The 25,082-nt window shown below is 39.7% G+C and overlaps 1 protein-coding gene across 1 annotated transcript in view; it reads left to right on the forward strand.

The window, feature by feature from the left end:
- xylt1 (xylosyltransferase I) overlaps positions 1-25,082 on the forward strand; it is a 106,143-nt gene that overhangs the window by 38,214 nt on the left and 42,847 nt on the right. Inside the window, exons 2-4 of the mRNA XM_077524266.1 lie at positions 14,093-14,663; positions 21,045-21,217; positions 24,363-24,565. Of these exons, the coding sequence (XP_077380392.1) occupies positions 14,093-14,663; positions 21,045-21,217; positions 24,363-24,565 (947 nt within the window). The remainder of the gene's footprint in view (positions 1-14,092; positions 14,664-21,044; positions 21,218-24,362; positions 24,566-25,082) is intronic.

The raw sequence follows: 25,082 nt of genomic DNA on the forward strand, positions 1-25,082 counted from the left end.
AACTTTGAGGGGACGGGCTGCAATGGCCACGACTGATTGGTCAAATTTGGGGGTGTTGTTTTTACATCGGCTGGGCTCAGTCAAACTCATTTGAATTAATTACCGAGAACTCTAAGACAGCTGGGCAGCTGTGGAAGCACAATTCTAAATTCCCTGCTGAACTTTTACAACCAAGAACTCCTTTTACCCAGAACTCAAAGTTCCTGGGCTTGTTGGTGGAAAAACAGACACAGACAAGACAAAAACCAGCAGCCTAAATACACCAACACTAATGAGAAACACAATAGGGAGAGGGCCCTGATTGGTCAACACACAATGGGAAGGGGAATTACACAGGTGGACCTAATCAGACGTAACGAGACAGGGGAAACACAGGAACACAAGACAGACACAGCACACACACCAAAATAAAACAAAACCCAACCCAAACAAAACTGAAACATCTTCATGGCTGCTTCTTGTGATGCTATAACCAAAAGACTAACTTCAAGATCTCATCAACGTCCATTGTCCTAGACTTGTAGCAATAATGTGTAAAATGTTGATAGCGTTTCTTGATCCCGCCTCAATCCCTCCCGTTGTTGGGCACCTGTTGTAAAGTGATGGAAAATCAAAGAAGGCCAAGCCGGGCCAAAGTAAGGCCGGTGCGGTTTGGTTTTGTCCTGAACCTGAAATGCAAAAGTGGCTAACCTCATGTATGTACCACATGCTTTAACTGCCAACACCTTCAGATTTGTCCTTGCATGTCCGTGTGCACGTATGTTGCTACACAAGGAAATGAAAGCTCAAAATGTTGCTGATGGTTCTTATACTTTGATGCCAGCCAGGTAGTTAAAGGATATTATCCCCTTTGGAGTGTCGAAATATGAAAGGTCAACACTGTAATTTGACCACGTTGTGTAACAACTTGTTGAAAGGTGTGGCCGGGTTCAGCAGTCCTGCTGCTAACAAACAGCTTTTGATGTAGGGGGCTAAAAGATTTACTGGGATTTTGGTGGGACTCCATGCTGTTCTGTTGTGGGATTAGCGTTGGAAAGTCATCAGTCAGAAGAGTCTTGCGCATGTCCGTGGAGTCCATTCAGGATTTGAGCTGATTTGCTGGAAATGCTGCCAAACTTGTCGATTCATTCTGATCAACGTGTGAATGTTTTGCATGAGCAACACTTAAGAGTTACTCTAAGTGTAATCAACCCTCGTTTTAACGAATGGCAAATTATTTCTTCCACTTAATTTTATTTCAACCGTATGTAAGTCTTCTTTGAGTAGATTAACATTAACATTAGACCACTTTGTGAATGGAGATGCTTCACTAACAAGTGGGTTTATTAAGGACCCATTTTTGGTTTATTCAGCCTACGCAGACTGATGGCACATAATGAACATGTTACTATGCGTGATGAACTTAATTGTTTTTATCCACCAGTGTTCTTAAATACCTTTAAAGTAAAAAGTACCAAAATTAAAATGCGTCTGACATATTTGCACGACCAATCCTTTCCACAGACGCCAACAAAGGTCTCCACAAGCGTCACAGACTGAAACATTTCTGTCTGGCTGACAGCAAGTAATTAGAAGACTGTGACCGGATTCATAATATTTCCCCTGGAAATCACCGAAGCCCTCAAGGACCTTAGTTGGACTGTTATGCATCATGCATAAATGCATCCGTGACACCTGGAAGAGGATGCCCATACTAATCGTTGGTAATCATCACCCCCACTAAATTATAGTCAAACACAATACATTTCATTGGTATAATGAAAATGTGGACATGAATGACAAAATTATGGACCAAATAACACTGACTTGCACAATTTAGACATTGCTAATTAGGCAGCAATTCATTTGTTAACTTGGAGCTGGAGGAGGGGGGCACAGGTGGGGGAACAGCCACAATGTTTTTAACTGGTGTGCAAGGTTACAGCCCTATTTGTGGTATGTTTTTAATTTGGTGTTGCCATCCATAATCTCTTCCCGCTGAACATACTGTACTAGATATTGAATGGATTTTAAGACAAACCAGGACACTTCTATATCTGCACACAATTATCGACTTCACAACTATTAATTATCTTGGTTTTGAAAAAGAAGACATGATGATGGTCTTGTTGCGAATACCGGCACCAGATATTGTATCAGGATGATATGGCCTTATTTCAATGTATCGAGTACTCGCGACTGCAGCTGATACCAGTGCCTCTTGTGGCCATTTTACTGTTCCGAACTAAATGGCATTCAGGGCTTACAGATTTTTTTTTCCTAATCATCTCATATGCTCAATAAATTGAGTTTTCCTCTTAAATGTGGGCTGCTATATCTACAAAGAAATTGTTTACAAAAGAGGCAGCTACTGCATCAGCTTAAATGTAAGTGCATTCCACAAGTTGAGGAAAATGGACTGCAAAGCTCTATTTTTTAGCTTGAGTTAGACAGTAAGTAAAAGGCAGGCAGCAGACTGCAGTGACCTAACAGGACAGTGAGATGACATCAAATCTACCAGGTATGAAGGAGACTGATCATTGAGGGACCTGTAAATGACTTTACAAGTTTTAGAATGAATCCTAAAAAGAGCAAAGAGCCAGTGTAAGGACGACAGAATAGTAGTGATGTGGCTGCATGAACTCATGGGGTCTAGAATAAGTCCTAGTAGCAGTACTTTGAACTGATTGCTTATGATCTAATGAATTTTTATAAAGACAGTGGCAAAAAAAAGAATTGCAATGGGGAACACATGACGCAAGAGCCATTTTGTTTTCAGAATGAGTTAATAGTGAATTAGGGGTGTGAATTGCCTCGTGCCTGACGATTCGATTCGTAATCACGATTCATAGGTCACGATTCGATACCGATTGATCCCAATACGAATTTACAATCCGATTGTTGTGATTTTTTTTTACTCAAATTTGGAAAATACTATTCAATAAACTTGTACATGTACACTGTAAGATTTGTATGAAATTGTATTATTGTTATTATTATTGTTTCATGTTTGAACAACATTGAAATAAAATATTAAGGCTTAATGTTCCATTAATATAACATTCTTTCATGCTTAACGTGTGAATCCTAACCCTCAGTAAGACGTGTGGTTGAATATTTTTCCGTCAAAAATGGAGGTTTAAAAATCGATTTGGCTGCCTATTGAATCGATTCCAGAATTGTGAGTTGTAATATCGCGATATATTGCCGAATCAATATTTTACCACCCCTAATATAGGGCTGCACAATGTGTCGAAAAAATATTAGCCCATGCAATATGCATATCGCAAAAACATGCAATAAGTTTCATATGGAAATTTATACTTTTATCTGAATTTGATCAGTCAGATGCTAACTAAAAATGTGCACCGCCATCCAATAGTTGAACATTATTGAGAGGTAATTACAATTAATTAACTAAGAATATATTGAGTTTGATTACTTTGTTGCATGAAAAATGTCATTCTTTCATAAGATCATAAAATTGTCATTTCCTTAGGTCCATGAGAAATATCGCAATAATATCGATATCGCTATATTCACAAACTATCCATCCATCCATCCATCTTCTTCCGCTTATCCGGGGTCGGGTCGCGGGGGCAGCAGCTTCAGGAGGGAAACCCAGACTTCCCTCTCCCCAGCCACTTCAACCAGCTCCTCCGGCGGGATCCCAAGGCGTTCCCAGGCCAGCCGAGAGACATAGTCTCTCCAGCGTGTCCTGGGTCGTCCCCGGGGCCTCCCGCCAGTGGGACATGCCCGGAACACCTCCCCAGGGAGGCGTCCAGGAGGCATCCGAACCAGATGCCCGAGCCACCTCAGCTGGCTCCTCTCAACGCGGAGGAGCAGCGGCTCGACTCTGAGTCCCTCCCGGATGACCGAGCTTCTCACCCTCACAAACTATATCGCATGATAATCCAATATTGCTGGTTAGTAAATTCTAAATTTTAGTACAAAAATTGCAATATTCAACTTATAGATTCGTATCGGGACTAATCGGTATCGAATCGTGGCCTATGAATCGTGATACGGATCGAATTGCCAGTTGCAGCAATTCACACCCCTAATTCATATTATTATGCTCAAAAAGGAAAATCAATTATTCAGTTTTTTAATTTATTTATTTATTTTAAGATCTGCCCTCGTGACTTTTTTGTTTTGCTTATTTTGCTGCATGAAAAATGTAATTCTTTCATTAGATCATTAAATGTCATTTCCTTAGTTCCATGTTAAAATATCACAATAATATTGATATTGTTATATTCAGCAATTATATCGCATGATATTCCAATAATTTGCAGCCCTACCCCAATAGTGATAAATCTGGAAAACTGATGTCGCACAGACATGACGTTAAACAGTGTAGGTCAACCACTGACCCCTGGGTTAGGACCACACTGGGGTCACTGTTATGTAACAGGGCAGATTACGAAGGCATCCCAGAATACCAGCAATGTTCCCTAAACACACTCACTGCAGACCTTCATACATTCACGTTGTTCCCACCAGCCCATTCATGCAACACAAAAGGACGAAAGGGGGAGGCTTTCCCGTTCCACCCCCAATCTCTCCCATCTCCTCCTCCACTGCTCTTGTCTACATCTCTGTTGTTGCTACTGTTTCTCATGGCCCCATCACCCTGCTACACTCATTTCTTTGCAGCTATGCTTCACCTTTGGTCTTTTTCTGTGGCCTTTGTAAAACCGTGTGCGAATGTCTCGTCATCCGCAGTTACACACGGACATAAAAACCACGCACCACGCCCCGGACTGCTCAGCTATATACCTGTAGAATCTCAACATGCCGCATGATCATGCAGCCCGAGTGTAGCGATGCCGCCAAAATGGAGATGCGCGGTGTCACAGGGAAATCGCCTTCATCTCGTCCTCTCTCATGAACTGTTGGCAAAGAGACACCGCCCCCACTCTTTTCTTCTCATCGCCGTGGTGAATGGAATTGCATGGCTGTGCAGTTCAATCACTGTCAAACGCGAAGAAAAGGGGTCTCTTGTGCAAAATTTCATGATTCACAATTGATTAAATAAGGGTGTCATTTCATGGCTGAACAGGGAGGTGTAAGATAAGGAGTGGTACAGATTTTTCATGCCTTTGTGAGATATGGCTTAGCAATCGCCTGATGGGCCCCATTCAAAGCCGGAGCTGTAAAGTTTGGGGGGTTATTCACAGACAGGGGGGAGAAATAGAGTACTATATGAGAGAAGGGGTAAAGGCACACAGCAGGAGAGCTGCCAGTGTCTTCCCATGCTCGCTAAAGGCTTTCATGCTTTTTTAGAGATATAAACATAATATATTGTATGTTGCTGCGCAATTTGGAAACACCCATAGTTCACCCTTGGCGGGGAGCAAGGATGGGGTTTATGGGAAAAGGTGGCTCCGAAGGATTTGTGTTCTTAAAATGGACACTTTCTTAATTGATTGTAAAACAGTGCAACACTGTTTTTGACAAATCAAACGTTGCCAGGATTTATTAGCCTAACGTGGCACATATTTTGGATTCTACTTTATTCGAGCAGCACTGATGCTTGCAATCATCACATTCAACATAGCCAACAGCAAATACCACCAGCAAAGTAATCAAATACATATCGAAGAAGAGTTAGTAAACTAGCTGTCCTGTATTAGTAGCATTAGTAAGTTACCTACTTTACACTGCCTGTTGCTTATCAGGTTTTGAGGCGTGGTTGTGGACCCAAAGGCAGAGAAGCAGGGCGAGGAAGCAGATGTGACGTAAAATGAAAATTTAATTAAGCCAAAACAAAAACGAACTCCAGAACATAAGCAAAGAAAGACATAGGGGGAACAAGGCAAAAAAACGGCAGCATAACAGGATGAAAACAACAATGAATCGACACAGACCGACGGGAGACAAGAGACTAAATACACACACACACTAATTGACAACGAGACACAGATGGGCAAGACACAAGTGGCAGAGGATGCTGATTGGTTGACAAATGAGGAAGGGCAGGCAAACACAGGTGGACATGACAATGCTTGACAAGACGAGGAGTGCACACGAGGACAATAACGCAAAACACAGATCATGACTGAACTTAAAGAAATATGAGAACAAATTCAAGCTAAACCAAAATTAACTCATTCACTCCCAACCATTTTCACCTAAGTGTTTTCCTGGATTTTGATTGATTTTTCAAGGCCCGTTAAATATTATGTTCTATAGCTATAAAAATATGGAACATACCAAAAGAGAGATTAGAGTCTCTTCTATTATCAGGGAAAAAAAGTATATTCCTATCCGTTTCCACTGTGCAGCAATTAGCAAAAGAAAATGGCTAAGTTTCATCGTTTTTCACAATTCTGCTTAGAACTGTGGGAAAACTGTGGGAGTTTTAACATGGCCTGGTTGATCTCTTATACTCTGCTGCCACTCAACCATTTTCTGCAGTAGAGAGACTGCATAAAAGCCTTCTCTATGCTCTGGCATAAAAAACAAACAAAAAACGCATAAATACGTCTTTGGGACACTTAAAACATTTAAAATATGACGTATTTATACGTTTTTGGGAGCTAATGAGTTAATCTAAGCCATGACAAAAGTAACAAAATCAACCCAATCCATGAGATTACTAAATGCTAATCTTATCTAGCGTAACAAAAAGGAACACGTATCCTGCCAGTGATGTTGATGTTACCTTTAGCAGGTAGAAACCAAAGCTAAAGCTTCATTAGAAATCCTGATGTTGGCCATTTGTACCACTCCAGACTTTTGTAGGCTTTTAAAGATTTCCCCCTAGTTGGACACTGCAAAGTTAACAAGGTAGTTGAATATATTTGGATACTGTCGATCTGGAACTTGGCTATGGCTAGCTGAAAAGATCTAAAATGCATGCAGTCCATTATACGGAGTTGGTTATGTTTAACATGTAGTATTGTTATGTGTGGTATCGTTAAATATCAATGTGGTTAAAATGCTCAGCAAATTCTGATGACTGAAGTCAATGCGGGTGCAAATCATTTCAGTTGCTGCTTGTCTTGTTAGCAACAATGTAAATGTGGGATATTCAACCGTTTATGTACTTTATCGCAAATATTGTTCTGCATTGAGTCTGTGTTTATAAACAAACAACAGAGCTAACTGCAAAAATTTAACCGTGATATAGCACGGGACAAGTGTATTTCTTTTACAATATGCATTTTGGGAATAAGAATGTTGTCACTTCGCTGGATCAAAAAACAAGAGTGAAAAAAGATTCATTACAGGTGGACAAGTTGGCAAATCATTGCCCGTTCAATGCTGTCACTGTAGCTTGCGTTGTGGGTTTTTTTTCTCTGTAGTTGTAGTCCTGTAATGTTTCTCACATTCCAAAAACACGCATGTTCCCTTCATTAAAGGGAATTGATTGTTTACAGGTGTGAGTACTGTGAATACCTTGTTCTATATGTGCCCTGTTGTTGGCTGGCGACCACATATGCAATATAGAAAACTGATGGATGGATGGATGGATGGATGGATGGATGGATGGATGGATGGACGGACGGACGGACGGACGGACGGACGGACAGGCTTTTTTAAGATACAGAGTTCACCCCAAGAAGCAATAGCAACATAAGTCATCTGTGGCAAAATCTATTGTTTAATCTAGTCTGACATCCATCTACCACAAAGGCTGTCCTGCACTGACTTTATTAGACTCCCTTCTTTGATTTTCTCATGATTACCTGTCCCTCGGAAGTAATATTGAGCCTATTAGCAGGGCAAGTAGGCACTATCTCAGAACCATTGACAACTGATAACAGCCACTTAGTCCAATAATAACATCCATACTGGGAGATATTGCGTCACTCTAGACAGACACCAAACCTGGCCCCTATATCTCTCGCTCGCTCACTCTCTCGCTCTCTCTCTCTGCGCGCACACAGACTGCAGGATAAATGAGTCCCATTGGTAAGCAGTATGTGAGTGTGCAAACAGGTTGGTTTGTTCAATCGAAAGGGAAGAAAAGTGTGACTGTAAATGTGTGGTTTAGTAATCCATCTGTGTAAGACGCTGAGGTGTAGAGGAAAATTTCTTTTTTATGGAGGAGAAGCAAAGCGAACCTCGTGAGGCTTAGGCAGGCCGGCTTCACTTTCGCCACATGCTTATGCCACATGCTTTGGGGATTTCAGCTCATTGTTGAGTGTGGTCATTGGTACATACACTCCCTGTAAGGCTTTAAGGTCATTAAAGGTCGTCCTTTGACTCAATTTCACCTCAATCAAGCTCAAGGTAAAGTTCTTTTAAATGGATAATCTTGACATCAACTCATTTACAAATTATTTTCCCCAGCACAACATTCACATTGAAACATTCAATTTACCCAAGTTCCTTTCCACAACTGAGCAGAATTTAAATTAAATTAGGTCCATTATATGCTTCATTTAAATTTCAAGCATTATCTGCTGCTCTCATTCAGAGCAACATGTATTAATTGCAATAGATAAATTAGCAAGATATGCAGTGCTTGCAGCAATCAGTAGTAAGAAAAGTAATGGTCAACGCTGTGAGTGCGGAATAAAAATGTGTGGAAAGGGAATGAAGAGCATAATATATGTGTTTACAAAGATGGGAAAAATCATACCCATTGCATCTTCTGAAAGTAAATTGCCCATAAGTGGAAATGTATATGTGAATGCTTGTTTACGCACTCATGATTACTGCAGCAACTCTAGGACAAATAGTATCCACGATGGATGGATGGATGGATGGATGGATGGAAACTAACCAACTTGGTGTTATCTAATATCTTTTTTTTTTTTTGAAAGTGAATTAATGTTCCTATAAATGTATTGGAAAACCTGGACATTGGCTCCACAGCAAACAAGCAAGCAAAGTGGTCATAGAAGTACATTTACATACAGGACTGTCTCAGAAAATTAGAATATTGTGGTAAAGTCCATTATTTTCTGTAATGCAATTAAATAAGCAAAATGCCATACATTCTGGATTCATTACTAATCAACTGAAATATTGCAAGCCTTTTATTGTTTTAATATAGCTGATTATGGCATTTTCAGCCAAATATCTTATCTCAAAATATTAGAATATTTCCTCAGACCAAGAAAAAAAATGCCATAATCAGCAATATTAAAACAATAAAAGGCTTGCAATATTTCAGTTGATTTGTAATGATTCCAGAATGTATGGCATTTTGCTTATTTCATTGCATTACAGAAAATAATGGACTTTACCACAATATTCTAATTTTCTGAGACAGTCCTGTATATGAATGTATTTGTTATCATATTAGAATGAATGAATGAATGAATGAATGAATGAATGAATGAATGAATCCTATGTCACTACTTAGGTTCTCAGAGGCTTGGGTGTGACTTCTTTCCCTGCTTGGTTCAAATATATGCATTCAAACTATTCCAGAGATTGTGGCTATTGTACATTAGTAAAGAGCACAATTATAAATGGAATTGATGTGGCAATAATATATTCTCCTTCTTGCTGTTTTATGCATTTTCATAAACACAAAAGGTCCTTTTTCTACAGCACGAGAGGCTTCTGCGTATACCTAATGTCGGCTGTTGATTCAGAGCTGCTGCTAATCATACATTTGCACATACTTACATGTAACTGGTATACAACTTTGATTGGAAAAACAAAGGTAGCATAAACACTGTAAATATTCACCACTTGAAACCCGAAGGCAACATAAACCACAGTTTTCTTTCATTATAGAATGTCTCCATGACTCATCTTTGTACTCTGCATTATTTCATATATTCAGTCCATTTTAAAGCTAATGTAAAAACACAACTTAATGGGTTCTCATCCTCCAGAGCTGATAAGCAACAAGCTTTTTTTTTTTTGTCAATTCTCTCTGTGCTGCCTTGCGGTGGAAGAACAGCTGTGAACTAAGGGTGTTTGTGTATCAGACTCTAGTGTCATACAAGACTCCGCATCTTGCTCAGAGATTAACTCCAGGTAATTAATCTGAGCTCGTTAGCCATATGGCAAGCGCATTCAGGCCAAGACGCAGCTGAGGTGATCCAACTCCTGTGTACTCGCTAATATGCATGTGATGGCCAAATGCATTTCTTAATGAACTTCACAATATGTTTACGGCTGGTGCGGTCGTCTGCACGGCTGCTTGTGTCGACACGCTGGCACACATGATGGCTTCGTCCCGCTGGTGCAACGTGTCTGAAAGGAAGCTTGCTGGGAAGGTGTGGTAGAACTGATTGTGTCGCTACCTTGCTGTCCCTGAGAAGTAAAAGACGGCATTCAGGAGGAGGGAAAAAGGCAGTGCGGAGTCTTTCCTTCCTTAGAGCAAGGGATGATGCGAGGGCCAGGGGAGGAGAAAGACAGGTGTGGGGAGAAAGATAAGTTCTTTTCCCTCAGCCACACAGGAGATTGGGTGAACTAAAAAGAAAAGCGGAAAGGGAAAGAAAGAAAAGGGACAGGTGAAATATTTTCCCCTGTGGCAGAGGAAATGAGCAAAAGTCAGAACTACCAGCCAGCCCTGTAAGTGAAGAATGGACCAAACCATTCCCAGAGGGGAAGCTGGGACGCTCTCCCTTTCTCTGAATATGCCCACCAGTGATGGATATTATTAATGTTTACCCCCGTTGCTGTTTCGTCGCTTCTCTGAATTGTTTGTGTGAAAACTGGAAAGTGTGCCAGGCAATTGTTGGTTGGCCTTCCAGTACATTCCAAAAAGAAGAAAAAAAAATCATTCCCTGTGGCAATCCATCCATGCTCCACACCCACAGACCATCTCCAGTCCAACTATTAATTCTTTGCCCCACAGCTTCCCGCTTACAGCACAAGATTAAAAAGCAACATTGCCAACCAAGTACTGAAAATGAAGAAAAGGAGGAGGAAGAGTAGGAGCATAGTGCGGAGATTGTTTATCCAGAGAAATGTCCCTTTTTTTCCACTTCCAACACACTTGAAGCAGCTCTCATCTGATCCATGTCAATTCATTTGCAGCAAGTCATGATCCCATGATGACCCCCCCCCCCCAAAAAAAAACAAAACAAAACAAAAAAAAACAAAAAACAGTTAATCACTGCGGATCAACATATTTCCAACTGCTTATGTTCTGGGTCACGGGTGAGCTGAAGCCCAGCTGGTCCCGGACTGGTCGCCAGTTAATCACATGGCATGCAGACAATCAAGCATTCACACTCACTTTCACACCTGGTTCACAATTTCCAGCGGCATGGAACGAAGAACATGCAGAAATGAAAGCAGCAGCTCTGTAAGGACAGAACTGCTAACCACATGCTTCCTACTTGCAGATTATTACAATACCTGAAATGTCAGTTATTACAATCACAGTACTTTCTGCTTCCAGATAATGCACGCCAATTGGGCCTAGAGCTTTGTTTATTAAACAACAATGCATTTCACATAATAAATGTAATTTTTAACAATAGAAACAATTCAGTCTGTTTATTATGCCCACATAAGGTGCGTAATTTGGATCCAAAATCAGACAAGACACAGTATTTGAAAAAACAGAGAGTAGTTTCAACAAAAATACAAAGTAACAACAGAGAGCAGGGCTGGATTCAGATGGCCTCGAAAAATTGAATAAGCTAGAACCTTGAGCGGGCTGGATGCAGAGAAACCCTGACATACTGATAAAATAATCAGTCAGTAACTCCAACTCGCGCCATGCTCAATTTTGTATGACAGAATAAAGGCCTATATGGCAAAATAGGTGTGACAAATACAACACCTAAATACAGGACCTAAAAGTGACAAATGCAGGATGCTAGCATGCATAGCAACTGACATCATCATCACAAGGGACAAATGCAGGACGATAACATCTGCTTCATATGAGTATATCTACAATGTGATTCCAAGTAGGGGCATTTGGGCAAGATGCATGCACCTCATTAAATTGTTACTGCTGCAAACATTTGAGTTACTGACAATACTTGGATCAACCCCCTAACATACTTTCTTCTCAGTTCTGGATTCTCTCTACAAGGTGTTCAGTAGCATAAGCAGCTGTTACATGAGGGATTACCAGCTTCTGTCAGACAACATGATCTATTGAACTGGAATAGTGAAGAAAGTAAAGGCATGCATGTTTTGGGAGGGGGTGACAGGGAGAAGAGAAACAGAGCTGAATTCATACTGGAAAGAGAAAAAAGCGGTGTGACATGTGAAAAGGGGATGAAGAAAAATACACTGAGCAGAGGGAAGAGATGTAAAGGAGAAGAGCAGAGGGGATGGATCCTAATTGTGTGAAGAAATGTGTTAGAAAAGGAGTGGAATGAAGAAGAAAAGAAAGGCGGGAGATGACAGGTAGCAGCTCAAAGGTGTATTGGATTGTGAAATGTCTCCAGGAAAAGCAGCTTAAAGGGAGCTTCGTTTTATTCATTATTACTTCTACAAAGGTTATTTTTCTTTCCCCGTTTGGGGAGGGGAGGAGTTTGTCCATGATTTTTCTATTTTATTGTATTTTTTTAACCTGCTGCCACCCAGTTCTGGGTGTACCCTGCCTCCTGTCCGAAGCCGGCTTGGATAGGCTCCAGCACCCCCACAACCCTTGTGAGGAGTAAGCAGTTAAGAAAATGGATGGATGTATTTTTTTTTACAACAAATACACGAATTGTAACACACTTATGTGGTGTACAATTTGGAGCTGTTTGGCTTTAGGATTCTTTGCCCTTTTGTTTGTAATGTTCTCATTGTTCCACAATGTGAGAGGGAAAGTGTGTCAGCTGTGTAATTGTGCTCATAGAAGGTGCTTGCTTAGAGGAAAGGTTGATGACAATCTGCCTGGCTTCAGGGTAGAAGCCAGAGAAAGACATAGAAGAAAGACATTTCCACACTGAGCTGCTAGCTTAAATAGCAGCTAATTCACTTCCCTTGTGTTTCTCCTCTCCTGTTTGCCTTCTGTCGTACATCGCTCTATTCTCCCCCACCTCTTTTGGCGCCTCTTTTCTGTGCCTTGTAAATGCTGAAGCACATCAGGGAGCCTTGTTGTTGTGGGCTCTATCTTCCCCCAGCTGCTGTTAGCTGTTCCACCTCCCAAACTCCCCATTCCCCCACCCCCACACCTTTTCCCCATGTGTCTAGCAAGGTGTGCAGGGTTGGTGTGGCAGCAAAGCAGCTTCCTTTATTTTCCGTGTCTGATCCACGGCGGAACATTTTGCCGCAACAGGCCAGCCCTTCCTGAGAGCGCAACTCAACCCTCGTGTCAGCGCTCCTTGGCCATTTTTGCTCATTACACTTTTTTTGCTCTTTGTGCACTCTCCACTACAGCTTGTTCTGCTTCAAAGATAAATGCTCACACGCACACAATCTCATATGACACACAGCCTTCCTTGTCACATGCCACACTACAGTTTGTTCATATTCTGTGACTCCAAGTGAAAAGAATTGTACACATGCATGCACACGCACGCTCAAGTATTAACAGCCACACCGACTCCCAGTCACACTCGGGCCCTTTAACCCCCTTTGGGTAATCTGTTTACGGTGAGCTGGGGCCATTTGAGGGAGAATTTAATTGAAACCGGGCTAATCTGATGATGGCACGGAGCGACAGAGCCCTCACAGCCCTTGCGTCACCTCCAGTCAAGTTGCACCTTGTAGTCCTCCCACTCAATACCTCAATACTTAATTTCATGCCACACAGTTCAGCGGGTTTTTGCCCACTCAAACATGCCACATTGATTGTTAAAGCAAAATATGATATGCACCACGCTCACTCGCTTTGTGTTTTTCTTAACCCCTTTCAGCATTCCTCGCCGCTTAACTCTTTTACTGCCACACTTTATCAAAAAAAAAAACTTTAATATGACAAAGGCTTTGATCATTTACATTATCCTTGAAAATTTTCTGTTTCATCAAATTTCATACACATTGAGAATTTGAGACCATTGAAAAGAGATACAATGTTGCCATCTGCTGGCTATAGATAGTGAGGGTTTTGATTCCACAACTCATTGACCAGGCAGCACGTGCTGCCCATTGATTTAAAAAAAAAAAAAAAAAGACGTAGTTGACATCTTTTAACGTTTATGGCGGCATACATCGTGATTGTACTAATCGTTATTAAACGTTTTTGGCGGTCAAAGATTTAACGAACATTTGTCTTTCTCATCTCCATTTTTCGCAGGATGGATACTACTCCCATCGACCGAAGGAGAAAAGCAGAGTGGACAGCAACAACGAGAACTCTGTACCGAAAGACTTTGATAATATTGACAATAGTAACTTTGGAGCACGCTCGCAGCCGCATCGGCAAACGGTCGGTGCCGCCAGCAGGAGGCAGCAGCGAGAGCATCTGCAGGAGAAGGCTCACGGGAAGCAGCAAGTCTGGCGTGACAACTCGCCCAACCTGGTTCGCGGCTCCAATGAAGTGCTCCCTTTAAGCCACCAGCCGCTGGCGGTCGCCAACAACTCACGCCCCGGCGGTCAAGGTGCGGCTGCAGGAGGGCCGCTGCATCGCGCCTCGCACCAGGCCCAGCACAGGCATCAGCACCCACACAGAAGGCAGGCCACAGCAGCGCCCCTGGAGGTGACCTACGACCAACCGCCCAAGTGTGAAATCAGTGGGAAGGAAGCCATCTCCGCTCTGTCCAGGGCCAAAAGCAAAGACTGCAGGCAGCAGATCGCAGAAGTGTACTGCAGACACAAGGAGGGCCAGTTAATGCCCGAAAAGGTCACTCGCTACTGCCCCTTAGAAGGTAAGTTCATGAAAGATATTTATATTTTTGTGCTCTTCATATATATTGCATTTCTTGATATTTTAATATGATTTATGCACACAATTATCACCCACAATGATACACATAGAGACTCTATTCTGACCAGGTTTTGTATTTTTCATCGTTATTTTTGCTATATCACCATTTGTATTATTATTATTATTATTATTATTATTATTTTCAAAAATACTTTATTCCAGTTTAGCTTTAATATTAGTTTACTCGTAATATTAGACATCAAATTCTTCAGGTCGCAGGTAACGACCAATCACGGCTCAGCTTGCGAATGTCACTTGACCATAACTCAGAAGATAGATGAGCTGTGATTGGTCGTTACCTGAGGCCTGAGCAACTGTGATGTCATTTTCAGGAAACAGCAAGTGGCAAAATGGCTGCCCCATGAAGTGGATCGAAATGGGTGGATTTTGCTGCTTAATTCATATTCAACAATATTAATCGGAATGCCGTGTTTAGATTAGTGTGTGAGCATACACCATATTGGAAAGAACATTTTTGGGTTGACTTCCTTAAAATGTTTTTTAATTTTAGTTGTAATTTTTTTTCTATAGAATAAAACTTATAGAATAACTTTGATTCTGAGTGGTATGTTTCCAATTAAAAAAAAAAAATAAAAAAAATACTGGATTTTTGACAAACAATTTCCATCCCCATAAAAGCCAAGAATATGTTTTTCATTGTGTGTAATTGGTATTTCAGAAAATGTGGATGTTCTTTGTATTCTCTCCAAATTGGTTTCTAAATGTCATTTGTTTGTTATTTCAAACTGGCCATGTATCAAAGTTGTTCCTTTCTTTTTGAAAGCTGAAAACAGACAAACATTCACACTCATTTTTTTCCCTCACTTTCACTCCAGCTGTGGAGTCTGCCAACAAAATTGGAGAACTACAACAAACTGGTGACAAACAAAACAACATAAATAGCATTTTGTAATGTTTTCCAGAGGTAGCAGCCTGTCAGAACAGCTTCACTGGACCTTGGCATAGATTCTGTTAGTCTCTCTAAGTCTGCTGCAGGCATGAACACCATTCGCTCCAAAAAAAAAAAAAAAAAATGTAATTTTTGCTGTCTTCAATCCAAAGCCACTAACATGCTCCCTCTGGACCAAACCTGGGCAAAAGAAGAGCCCATGAGCCACGTTGCAGTGTTTACAAAGTCAAAATAAATCGTAAAATATGGGGTGGTTGGATTTTGAAAGTAGTACTTTTATTTTGATGTGCATGTCTGTGGGCGATCACACCACTAAGGAACTTGTGTCTTCAGTGTTGCCGAATTATGGACAATGTCGCAATATGTAGTGTTTTTTTTTTTTTTTCTTCCACAACTCCTCCAGCAACTACTAATGCCAAACGTGGTCCTCCAGTTGGCAACATTCCTACACGGTGTAGGGAAGAAGGCCAGGGGATTAACCCTGATAATCATTTGAGAATCCCGACTAGGAATGGCTAATTGGATTTAGCACACTTCAAATTGTAGGAAAATTGATGCACGCTGTAGACATGCTTTTATGAATGTTAGTTAAATATTGATACAGTATTGTGTTCTTTGAATTGAAACACACTACCTGCATCTGTCGTCTCTTGTCCTTCATACATCTTTTGCTCTGTCTTTTGCCAGCCATGTTGTCCCTCCAACTATAGCAGAAGCAAACAATACTGTAGTGTAGTATAGTATCTTCAATGGTTTCATTAGGGTTTAAAAAAAATGTGCCACTGCCATGGAAGCCAGATCACATACACAAGTGTATCAAGGCTTGTCCCTCTCAATCACCACAACTTTGTTGTATGAGTGGCAATTCTTTAAGTGAGCTGTTGTATTTACGCAGATGGGCTTGGAATGACCACGCCACGTCAGCAGGCCTTTTGTCCGCCTTCAATAACAAAAGAAGGCACAGTGACATTGCAACTTTCGTACACTGCCCTTCCCAAGAGCAGGGGTGTCATTTGTCTGTGCCAAGCTCTGTGTCACATAGCAACTCACCAGCCCGTTCAAACTGACGGTGCGATCAAAGACACCAAGAAATTGAAAAAGCCTTTCCCCCGGTGGCTGGCCTAATAACAACGCCACAGCTAAATTAAATCACTTGTCTGTCTTACTGTCCTTCTGCCTGCCTGCTGCCTGCCAATGTGTTATCGCTCCCGATTCTCTCCTCTATTCCCATCCCAATTCAAGTCCTAACCTTGTTAGCACAAAATTGTCCAATTTGATTTGATCAGTGTAGCGTCCTTGAGGCATTGGCTGGATTAGCAATTGTGTTATCTGATATTTGCATTATTGAATGCTGGAGAAACATGGTCAATCTCGGTGTCTACCATATGCTAACTTGGCTAATGATAATATGTTCGGGTTGTGATTCTCCAGGGCTTGCCAGGGTCTTTGTACAGTAGCATTAGTGGGACCTTTTGCCATAATTACACTTTATAGTAAATTGATATTTCTCCTGTGAGCAGATCAAATAGCATCTGGTCAAGATTGTAAAATCTTGGAGGGTTTCATTGCCCTAGTGAGCACATGTTCTTGTGCACTGTAACTCAGATTTCTGTTTAGGTCAGGTGGTCTTAGAGCAGCTCTGACTGTAAGATCTCTATGCTGTCATTAGTCAGGTTTTCATCCACCCATTTTTATTCAAATTGTCAAGAAATGCGAAAATAAAACTGAATGGAAACACTAGAAATTCAGGGCCCAAAATTTGCAAATAAGGTTTTATGCTTGGAGGAGTGGATTTTGAAGCATATCGAAAAAAAGAAAATGAGAATTTGGGCTATAGAAACAGGTTTTGCGAATAAATGCCGACAAGACCGGATACACGTCGCACGTTTTGACCGGATATTACATCAAATGTACGTTAGTAGTCACAAAGCAATGGCGGATGATAAGTCAAGTATGTTTGGGGGGGGGGACGAAACAGAAATCTTTTTGGAATTACTTAAAGAGGCGAATATTAATGCAAACAACAAAGAAACGCTAAGGTTTTAAGAATTACAAAAACAAACTCATACGACGTCCTCACACAGCGCAGTCGCTTCCTGTTCTTCTTTTGCATTTAAATTACTGGTGGGGATCACATCTCTAGGGTGTATACCGCCACCTACAGCGGCGGAGTATCCTCTCAATATTCGCAAAAGAAGAACAGATGGAAACGGGAACGGGTCACATGTCCGTTATGCACATTTTCAGCGAATTCGCTTAAAAAATTTCAACAAACAATTTGATGGAAACCTGACTACTGGCTTGCATCTCTATCACTGTTCATGCAGTGATTGGTCAGTCTGTCTGTCAATCATTTGAAGCAAACATTCTGATTGAACAGTTTTTTAAAGATGGTCAGCAATTGTCAGAGTATGTATTTTTGATTGCTTTCAAACGAAAACAATTCAGTGTAGACGTGATGTCATGAACTGTCGAACATACTGCACATATATCATAGATTTGGAGATTTAGTCCCACTTTATTCCTACCTCACATGGACATTTAAAACTGATGTTATGCAAGATAAATAAGGACAAAGGAAGGGTGAAAGCAGATAAGGGAGCTGTAGTTTAAAGGATTTATGCTGACAGAAAGAATGATGAAGACTCTCCAGCTCAAGAGGAGAGATTGATTTATTACTTTTTTATTTTCCTGCTGTCTATTTTGTTGTAGGTCAAAATGACTCAATGGCGATATCATAAATGCTTAACAAAAGTGACAGCACTAAGCAGTGCTCATTAGTTCAGCTATCTCAGATGGCACACATTCAAGATCCTTTGTGAAGCAACTGGCCCAATTATCCATGTGTAAAGCAAACCAGTGACCCTTCTTAGATGGCCAGTAATTAACATTCAATCTAAAGACAAACTGCAAATATTTCCCTCCTGAGATCTGGGAGAGTGAAGTGCAAGAAACAAGTAACAGGGACGTAATGATAGTTGTAATCAGGTTGTTAACCCAAACCATCTTTGGACAACGACCTGCTGGACACCTCTCCTTAAATGATAATGTCTACTAAATAGTGGTGGTGAAGGCTTCGTATACCATTCTGATACTTGGCTATTAAATCTGAGTAATTACAGGGCCTAAGGGCCACACACTGTGTGGACATTTTGGGAAATATCACCTCCAGGGGATAAACAGCTTCTGTATTCCTTAATCGTCTTCACTAGGGACAGGCTCTAGGGAACCAAAGTCCTAAATTATAGTCATTAATCTCCTTAAGACATGACATTGTAAACAAACGTGTCATATAAGCTGGTTGTGCACATTTGTTTTAACAACAGACAAGTCAAACCTTGTCCATTATACACTTTTGAGATTGCCACCTCACATCCTCAAGTTTGCAAGGGGAGGTATAAAATGCACAGCATTAAGTAAGTAATGTAAGGTTTCCAATAAGATTACAGATGCTTTTCATATACTTGATGGGATGTGTCTGAGCCAAGATTTTCTTCCATTACTTTGTCAGTTGTGTGAAATAAACGTTGGCTTCCAAGAGTCGTACCTGAGAGAAACTATGGCACATTGTCAAATTGTGATGCAGTCCGATTATAAGTCAAAAAGAATTAACAAGACTTGTGTTTTGTTAATCATCTGTGCATTTGACCTCGCAAGTGTTAGGATCTGGGTTGTCCGTATTTTGTGACAGAAATGTTCCACATATTTAGAACAAATCCAGCTCTCCAACATAGCACCAGTTGTTGGACCACCAAGAAACTAGCCAGTACACATTTCATAAATGAATACGATGAAAATAACACTACAGTGTCTACAAAAAAGAAAATCAAAACAAGAAAAACTCCACGTCCACACTGAACAGTCTCCAATCTCACTGCTTTCTGCAATTCGTATCGGTGCACGTTACTTTTCATTAGCCCAGCTGTCTGCGAGCTAAGGTGCTAGATGATGTGGCTAAACAAAAGATGCTGCGCCGCAAGTTCACTTTACATCCAGTGTCAACACAGCACAATCCCAAATCGTTGCCTCCGTGGCAGCGAAAAAGCTACACTTCTGACTAGGATCGTTATCACGAAACAAGGATTTTGAGAAAGACGGAGAAGCCATGCTAATTGCTAAGCTATCATAAGAGATGTGTAGACATGAAAAACCGAAATGAGTGATTGGGTGATACGATATGGTACACTTGTCACATAGGTCTGGGTGGAACTGTGGTATTTATGTTACTTCAAACTCCAAAATAACAGGCAAATTAGTAAGCCTCTATAGAGGAAATTATTAACTCATTCACTGCCATTGACGGAAAAAGACGTCAAATGAGGCATTTTTTGCTGGTTTGGCAAATGAATGTGTTAATAAATAACTTTAAAAAAAAAAGAAATCAAATTGGCCCTTGCAGCTTTCTATTTTTCTGTTTGTGGCCCTCAGAGGAAAAAGTTTGGAAACCCCTGCTGTACATTATATCAACAATTTATAATTGTTTCATTGATTTTTACCATATTTAAACAATGGCAGTGAATGAGTTAAAAAAAAAACAATAATAATGCTACACAGCTACAGACGACAGGAAATTAATTAGTATTTCACTGCATACTGTAGGTCGAGGATGAGCCCATGAGGTTAAAAGAATATTAGTATAATAAATATTTATTATATGAGAGAAGATAAGACGAACTTTATTAGTGCTACAAAGTGGAAATTGCCATCATTTCATCAGCAAGAGAGGATGCAGGAAATACATTTGTACAAGAAGTGCATCGCGCTAATTAGAAACCAACATTTTGTTTGTGTTTAAACAACTTAATCTATTCTATCAACAATGGTATTTGGTCACTTGCAAAATAGAGTACTGAGTTTAATTTGGGGCTTTTGAGATCTGATGAATCTGATTTGATAAACTTGCTTTCTTTTCAACAGAAAAGAAAGCAAGTAAACTTGCTTGTAAACAGAATGGTTAAAAGCTCAGCCATACATAGATGAAGATGTATTTGATGATGGCATGCTGAAATCTCACATAGGCCTGCAGGTTGATGCAAGAAATACACTACAATAACAAATATTGAAACCATAATTTATTAACTATTGTGGTTAGTAATTATTATGCTGTGCGACTGTGACTGCTGTACAATATGCATACCGTAATTCTTTTTATCCTATTGCATAATATAGTGCAATAAATGTCCTGTGGTAATGTTCTTTGACAAAATCTAAAAAATATGGAAATTCGAACAAGTTGTTATGAAAGTGAATTTCGATTGGTTGGCAGCTTTGATTTCATGAAGAAATTACTGCATCCATCCAAATGATTCCTTATTACCGTAACAGCAGAACATATAGATGGAAACCTAGTCCAAAGGCATATATTATATTTTGCAAGGTCTATGAATATAAATACTTTTCTTGCTGTTACAGGAAAAGCCAATACGAACGTCCAGTGGGATGAGGACTCGGCAGAGAGCTTCCAATCCAATCCAGTGCGGATCGCGTTTGTCCTGGTGGTACATGGACGCGCTTCTCGTCAGTTTCAGCGTCTCCTCAAAACCATCTACCACACGTCCCACTACTATTACATACACGTGGATCAGGTGAGTTCCGCGTAAAATAAGAGCAATTAACTCATTAGCTCCCAAAAATGTATAAATATGTCATATTTTAAATGTTTTAAGTGTCCCAAAGACGTACTTCTACGTTTTTTTTTTTGTTGTTGCTGTTTTTATGCCAGAGCATAGAGAAGGCTTTGATGCAGTCTCTCTACTGCAGAAAATGGTTGAGTGGCAGCAGAGTATAAGAGCTCAACCAGGCCATGTTAAAAAAAAGCTGATTTCCCCACAGTTCTAAGCAGATTTGTGAAAAACGATGAAACTTAGCTATGTTCTATTGCTAATTGCTGCACAGCGGAAACAAATAGGAATATACTTTTTTTTTTCCCTGATAAAAGAAGAGACTTTAATCTCTCTTTTGGTATGTTCCATATTTTTATAGCAATAGGACATAATATTTTGCGGGCCTTGAAAAATCTGTCAAAATCCAGGAAAACACTTAAGTGAAAATGGTTGGGAGTGAATGAGTTAAAGTATAGGGTTCACTACTGACTTCCACTCAATTATTCTTTTTTTTTTTTTTTTTTTTTCCTTCAGCTGTAGATGCTGCAAGGGCTATGCACTGATGATGTAATTATGTAATATGCCATTAGCTTCTGCAGACTGGTCAATCTTTACTGCAATCTGTCATATCGTTATTAGCCTAATAGCATAATTGCCCAAGTCATTGTTAAATTACTGTTACCAAAGCATTAAAAAATAAATAAATAAATGAATAAATAAATAAATCAATCAATGTAACGTTGTCACATTGCAAGTTGTCACATTGCAATTATCTTCTCCACCAACTATTAAGTGGAATACGAGACTTCTTCCTCTATATGGTCAAGAATTGTGTCCTGTCCGAAAAGTAAATAGCACATTGTGAGCTGATTTTTATTTATTTATTTATTTATTTTTCATTTTTCTTAGAAAACACAAAACCTGAAACAAATACTGATTTATTATTTAATGTCAGCGTTAGAATGATCTGTTTTGATCTGAAAGATGTTTTTAATAGAAGTAGCCAGCACCCTGAAGAGATGTTTAAGACCAGAAATTATATATTAAAATATTAAAAAAATAAAAATAAAAATAAAAATTGTTTAACAGAGAATAAGTCTTGCTTTACATACCAAAACAGTGCAAAATAATTATAAATGACTAATGAAGTGGATAAATGAACATTTAGCTTTACTTTTACCTTTACTGAAGACTCTTTAAGTTTATGGTGTATGAAGCAAGGAAGAGAGAGAAGGGAGACATTTTCTGAGTTCTTTCTTGAATTCTGTAATGTTTCTTGAATTCTTTATCGAATTGCTGGAGCCTGGAATTTTGTGTCATTTTGTGTAAGAAGGGTTCAACATACAGCAAGGCACATTCCAACTCAAGGCCACAACAAGCCTTCTCGGTATGCTCGGCAACAATTAGAACAGGTTGGGGTAACTTTGGTGTAACATTCTGGCAAAAATTTGGTCATCAAAATAAAAGCACACCAGTATAGTAACAGTTTCTATTAGCTATTAACTGCTTTCTATTAGGCCTTTAGCAGTCCAACTCAAACCATTATGCACTTTTTTTATTGAGTGTAACTATAATATCATTATTATTCCATTATTATAATGCACATTTTCCTTTTCAAGGTCTGACATTTAACAGGATGTGCAAAGCAGACCTCAGAGGGTTATTGCTTTAATTATTGTATAAACTTGAATTGTGCAATATGGCTTTCCGTTTTGAAACCATCATACACAATTCACGAAATGCTTTGGCACATTCATTCAGATTTTGTAATAGGCGTTTGTTTTTGTTCGAAAACAATGTGTATGAAACCCAAGAATATTTTTTTTCATGCTTATGAAATCCAGTTGTAAATTTTGACCGCCACCACCCCCCCCCCAAAAAAAAATAAAAATAAATACATTCTTGTTAACCAAGAATATTGTCAGCGTAGGTAATGCTATTTCCATACACAAATTTGTAGAGCTGTTTATCGATTCTAATTTGTCAATTGGTTTGATTTCGATTCACATGAGTTTAGTTCAATTCGATTTTGTTTGTTTTTTTTCCCCTTCAATTCGATTTTGATGAATGATGAACATCATTTCTTAAATATCAATAACATGATAAAAACTCCACAAACATTACATTTCAAATTAAGTTTTGTGGGGGCAGCAACTGGTTAAATTATTTAGTTTATTAGTGAAAGTAACACATCTTATCACTTAAGTGTTGCACAAACATTGACATCACCAAGGATGAGATGAAAATATTTTCCTAATTCTAATTCAATAATTTTAAATATAAATGAAAAAGATTCTGAATTGTCTTAAAGTGCAATGTCATGTCTTTCATAAATACTTTCATTCATGTGAACACTAAATTTCAAGAAAACAGATACAAAAAATGGCCTTTGAAATTCTATTTTCTGATGATTTTATGAGAAATGGTTATATTAAGATAATAGATTCATGGTTTATAAATGGATATCAGGCTCAAAAAGGAAAATCGATTCAATATCGATTGTTTGATTTTTTTACTCATTTACTCCCAATAACGTATAAATACGTTTTTTGTAATGCTCTAAGTGTCCCAAAGACGTATTTATATGTTTTTTGTTTTTTGTTTTTTATGCTAGAGCATACAGAAGGCTTTGATGCAGCCTCTCAACTGCAAAGAACGTTTGCAGAAATGGTAGTTATTACACAAACGGCCAACAGGTGGTAGCAGAGCAAAGGAGATCAACCAGAGCCATGTAAAAAAAAAGCTCAATTACTTACAATTTTAAATAGATTTGCGAAAACTGATGAAACTTAGCTCTCTTCTAATGCTAATTGCTGCAAAACGGAAACAGATAGAAACATACATTTTTTTCCTGATGAAAGAAGAGACTTTAATCTTTCTTTTGATAGGTTCCCTGCTTTTATAGCAATAGAACACAATATTCTGTGGGCCTAGAAAAATCAGTCAAAATCCAGTAAAACAGCCGGGAGCGAACGGGACTGCTTCTGTGAAAATGGCTGGGAGTGAATGAGTTAAAAATCCAGCCCTACATATTTGAAGATATTTGCTAAAAACGTGCAAAACACCGAAAATTGTATAGTACACATTGTTATTTAACTAATTGTTCCACATGTATGCTTTGTTGCAGCGCTCCAACTACCTCCATCGGCAGGTGGAGGCCTTGGCCGCTCAATACCCCAACGTGAGGGTGACACCGTGGCGCATGGCCACCATCTGGGGAGGTGCCAGCCTCCTGACCATGTATCTTCGAAGTATGGCCGACTTGTTGTCCATGAGGGACTGGAACTGGGATTTCTTCATCAACCTCAGTGCTGCTGACTACCCCATCAGGTAAAAAGGAGGCGACCACAATATCATCTGTAAACTGGGGGCGGGGCAATTACTTGCAGGTCAAGAAAGAATACAAGGAAAATATGTGCTAAAGGAATGCTGGACAATACGCGATCGGTAAGTTGATATGCTCGAGTCTGAGCTCCTGTGAGTTTTGAATAAAGAGTCTCTCACTCCAAACCAAACAGATCGATGAAGTAAAGCGTCTGCTTCTCCAACACTTTCCCCTCACGCCGTCTTTTCCAAGTCTTTGTTTCCTTGCTTGCTCTTGTGGTTGCATGGTGACCTGATTACAGTTTAATTGGCTAGGGTCAATACATATTGACTTTCTCTGCCTGCTGTGTACTGGATGGTCCAAAATCTCAATTTTGAACATGTTACTTTAAAGAGACCGTAGAAGGCAATTAAAGGCCACAAAGCTCAAGTGAACTGGACACAATGTCATCCAAGTAAACTTGGGAGACTTTTTTTTTCTGTGCAAACTTCCTTTATGTGAGTTTATTGTTCTTCTGGGAGT

This window comes from Festucalex cinctus, chromosome 6 (assembly GCF_051991245.1).
Source record: "Festucalex cinctus isolate MCC-2025b chromosome 6, RoL_Fcin_1.0, whole genome shotgun sequence".
In the NCBI taxonomy this organism is placed as follows: domain Eukaryota; kingdom Metazoa; phylum Chordata; class Actinopteri; order Syngnathiformes; family Syngnathidae; genus Festucalex; species Festucalex cinctus.